A 4222-nucleotide genomic window follows, 5' to 3' on the forward strand; every position below is an offset into this window, starting at 1 on the left:
TTTGATTATCAGCTCCGTCAACAAGTACTGTCTTGTTTGGCTCGGCTACTAGGTCACTGTCCATTGTTCCTCCTGGGCAATGGGTAAATAGTAGGTCCTCTGGTTTGGCTTAAACCTTACAGCTCCCTCATCTTTATTTAGGTTTTCATTTTAATAAAATAAATAAAAAACTAAGCTTATTGTCTTTGATATATTTTATAAAAATTCGATAAGATCATACAAAAAAGGAACAGCACATTTAAAATTTTTTTTTTCACAGTATCATAATATTGAGGAGATATTTTTTAAAAATAATTTGGCATTCTCAAATTTGGTTAGATTGAAATCTCGAAAAATGATGTAAATATGATGTATTTGATTTCAGTAACGTTTTCAAAACACTAAATATTAAACATGTAAAATATGAATAAAATTATAATTATCAAATTTTAAGAATATTTACTCTAAACATAATGTAATAAGACAACATATTAAAAAATAGAATCATTTAAAAAGACAATTAATTAGGACAACCATTTGCTATAGCATACAAAATTATATCAATATAATTATTTTGAATAGCTTCATGAATGGTATTTCTACTCCACGGGCAATTATTTTCATGTGCGTATATTATACAATCAAATTGATAATTTGCAGCAGCAAGTCTTGTAGTACTTTCGTCCCACTCACATCCATTTTCATGAACATATTTTAGGCAATCTATATGACCATTTGCAGCAGCGGCACTCTTTGTCCCTACATCCCATAGATATCCATTTTCATTAGCAAATATCAAACAGTCAATACAACCACTTGCAGCAGCCTCCCTTGTTGTGCCTTCATCCCATTCACAACCATTTTCATGAGCATATTTCAAGCACTCTAAACGTCCATTTGCAGCAGTCCCTCTCGTAATACCTCTCACCCAATCATATCCAAGTTCAAAAGCATATTTTAAGCAATATAAATTACCATGAACAGCAGCTGTAACTATTGTATCTATATCCCAATTACATCCACTTTCATGAGCATATTTTAAACAATCGAAACAACCACATGCTGCAGCAGCTCTAGTTGTTCCAACATCCCAATAGCATCCATTCTTGTGAGCATATATTAAACAATCAAAATTACCATTTAAAGCTGCAACTTTAGTTGTGCCATCATCCCATTGGCATCCATTCACATGGGCATATATTAAACAATCTAAATGACCATTGTAAGCAGCAGAACTAGTTGTGCCTTCTGACCAAGTGCATCCATTTTGATAAGCGTATTTTAAAATTTCTAAATCACCGTTAAAAGCAGCTAGTTCCTTTATATTTTCATCCAATTCACATCTATTTTCATGAGCGTATTTTAAGCAATCTAAATGTTCATTTTCTGCAGCAGCATTTGTTGTTTTATGATTCCATTTACACCCATTTAAATGAACATATTTTAAGTTTTCTAAATTACCATATTTTGCCGCTGCTTCTGCTGTGGTCTCATCCCATGGACATCCATTATCATGTGAATATTTTAAAATTTCTAAATTACCATTCATGGGCGCACCAATAGTTGTGCCCACATCCCACTTGCATCCATTCTTATGAGCATATTTTAAACAATCTAAACATCCACTTTCTGCAGAAGCTCTAGTTGTATTTTCATCCCATTTACATCCATTTTCATGAGCATATTTTAGACATTCTAAATGTCCTTTAGCAGCAGCAGCTTCTGTTGTGCTTTCATCCCATGGACATCTATTTTTATGTGCGTATTTTAAAATGTCTAAATTTCCACTCATAGCAGCACCAGTAGTTGTGCCCACATCCCATTTACATCCATTTATGTGAGCATAAACTAAACATTCCAAACTACCACTTTTTGCAGCTTCTGTTGTTGTTGTTTCATCTCATTTACATCCATTTTTGTGAGCATAAACTAAACATTCCAAACTACCTCTTTTTGCGGCTTCTCTTGTTGTTAATTCATTCCATTTACATCCATTTTCATGAGCATATTTTAGACATTCTAAATGTCCTTTAGCAGCAGCAGCTTCTGTTGTGCTTTCATCCCATGGACATCTATTTTTATGTGCGTATTTTAAAATGTCTAAATTTCCACTCATAGCAGCACCAGTAGTTGTGCCCACATCCCATTTACATCCATTTATGTGAGCATAAACTAAACATTCCAAACTACCACTTTTTGCAGCTTCTGTTGTTGTTGTTTCATCTCATTTACATCCATTTTTGTGAGCATAAACTAAACATTCCAAACTACCTCTTTTTGCGGCTTCTCTTGTTGTTAATTCATTCCATTTACATCCATTTTCATGAGCATATTTTAGACATTCTAAATGTCCTTTAGCAGCAGCAGCTTCTGTTGTGCTTTCATCCCATGGACATCTATTTTTATGTGCGTATTTTAAAATGTCTAAATTTCCACTCATAGCAGCACCAGTAGTTGTGCCCACATCCCACTTGCATCCATTCTTATGAGCATATTTTAAGCATTCTAAACATCCACTTTCTGCAGAGGCTCTAGTTGTATTTTCATCCCATTTACATCCATTTTCATGAACATATTTTAAAATTTCTAAATTCCCATATTTTGCAGCAGCTTCTGCTGTGCTTTCATCCCATGGGCATCCATTTTCATGTGCATATTTTAAACATTGAAAATGTCCATTTGCAGCAGCTTCAGTTGTGGTATATTTATTCCATTCACATCCTCTTTCGTGAGCTAGTTTTAATGTTTCTATGTCACCATTTGTAGCAGCTTTTATGGTCGTACCTCTTTCAAAAGGGCATATTTTTGTGCGTTTTGAATATACATTGTCATTCCCTAAATGAGCAAAAGAATTAATTAATTTTTCTTGAATAGAATTTTTATTGAGCTTTGTAATATGTAAAAAAAGTGATAGTTTAATTATTGTTTTAATTATTCGAATACTTCCTAACAGTTGGCTAAGCCATACCTAAACGGGACAACACTGGCCTTATATAATTTGTATCCTACTAAAAAGCAGTTAGCGGTTTCGTGAACAAATAAATATAGACTCTCAACTAACAACTATAAAAAGCATTTATTTCTATTTAATATTATTTAAATATAACCAGACTGGATCTCTAGAGATGTTGGCGGTATCCAAATTAGGTGAGCGACGGTGGTGACGTGGTGGTGACGTGACCCGAAATAATAATAACGATTTAAATAATAATAGTATTTAATTTAGTAACTACAACAATTCTGCGCGAGTTATATTATCAGATCAGATCAAGGTAAGTTGCCGTAAGTGTGGTAAAATGTCGACTAACTTCGTTATGTTTTTAATTAATTTAAGAAAAGTATGTAATCAGCTTATTTACATCCTCGCGCCACATACTCATAGTTGAGCTGTAGGGTCGTTTGTGCTGATCAGACACTAGTATAGTTTTTAATAGTTAATTTTGGTGAAGGACAAATAATTTGTCCGTAATACTTGGAAAGTAGTAAAATAGTTTAAAGTGAAACTTCAATCATGATAAGTATTATTTTTAGATATCTTTGTTATGGGTCCTTATCAATTAAGTGTAAAAATTTTTATAAATATTTTGTTACCCTAGTTAATTCAGTGGGTGTGGAAACACGTAACACTGCTCCTAGTCGGTTATGACTTTGGTTAGTTGGGACCGGTAGGCCTGGGCATACCTGCTTGTTAACAGCAAATAGGCCCCCCTAATCCAGCCATACCAAGTGAAAGGGTTGCTAACTTGTTATAAACTTTATACTTTTGAATGAGAGTAATAAGTAATAATTGCCTTATCTAATTTCTTATCATGGTATTTATGTCAAGTTTGTAATGTATACACACTATCATCATATGTATACACAGTAATCATGAAAAGATAGTGTTTTCTTCTGTCCTTTTCTCAATACGTATTTCAATGTTTATAACCGTAAAATAGTACATGAAAATTCAAATTTTTACAAACTTCAAAACGCTACAGAATATTTACTACTGAATATTAATAAGATATTTTTTTACTAAAATTTTTCTTAAATTCTACTCTACAAAATAGCTATCTTAGATTTTTTTTTTACATTTTATTTAAAATTTAAAAATAATTAATATTTTTAATAAAATGTAAAAAAATTAATTATTGAGATATAGCTATAGACCTAACGTATAACTATTATTTAAAAAAAAAATCAACTAAAAATATTAACTGGATCAAAAGTTATTTAAGTTGTCAGTGAGTGGTGGGCCACC

General features: G+C 32.2%; 1 protein-coding gene across 1 annotated transcript; it reads right to left on the reverse strand.

Annotated features, from left to right (window-relative positions):
* Positions 1-499: 499 nt before the first annotated feature.
* LOC126909478 (ankyrin repeat, PH and SEC7 domain containing protein secG-like) lies at positions 500-2814 on the reverse strand (the record flags this gene model as incomplete). Its single annotated transcript, XM_050691905.1, has 8 exons — positions 500-1461; positions 1522-1701; positions 1768-1878; positions 1927-2025; positions 2092-2202; positions 2251-2349; positions 2416-2595; positions 2698-2814. Coding segments are annotated over 8 exons (1859 nt in total), but the record flags the coding sequence as incomplete, so codon positions are not given.
* Positions 2815-4222: the final 1408 nt, after the last annotated feature.

This window comes from Daktulosphaira vitifoliae, unplaced genomic scaffold, assembly GCF_025091365.1.
Source record: "Daktulosphaira vitifoliae isolate Bord-2020 unplaced genomic scaffold, ASM2509136v1 Scaffold_431, whole genome shotgun sequence".
NCBI classification, from domain to species: domain Eukaryota; kingdom Metazoa; phylum Arthropoda; class Insecta; order Hemiptera; family Phylloxeridae; genus Daktulosphaira; species Daktulosphaira vitifoliae.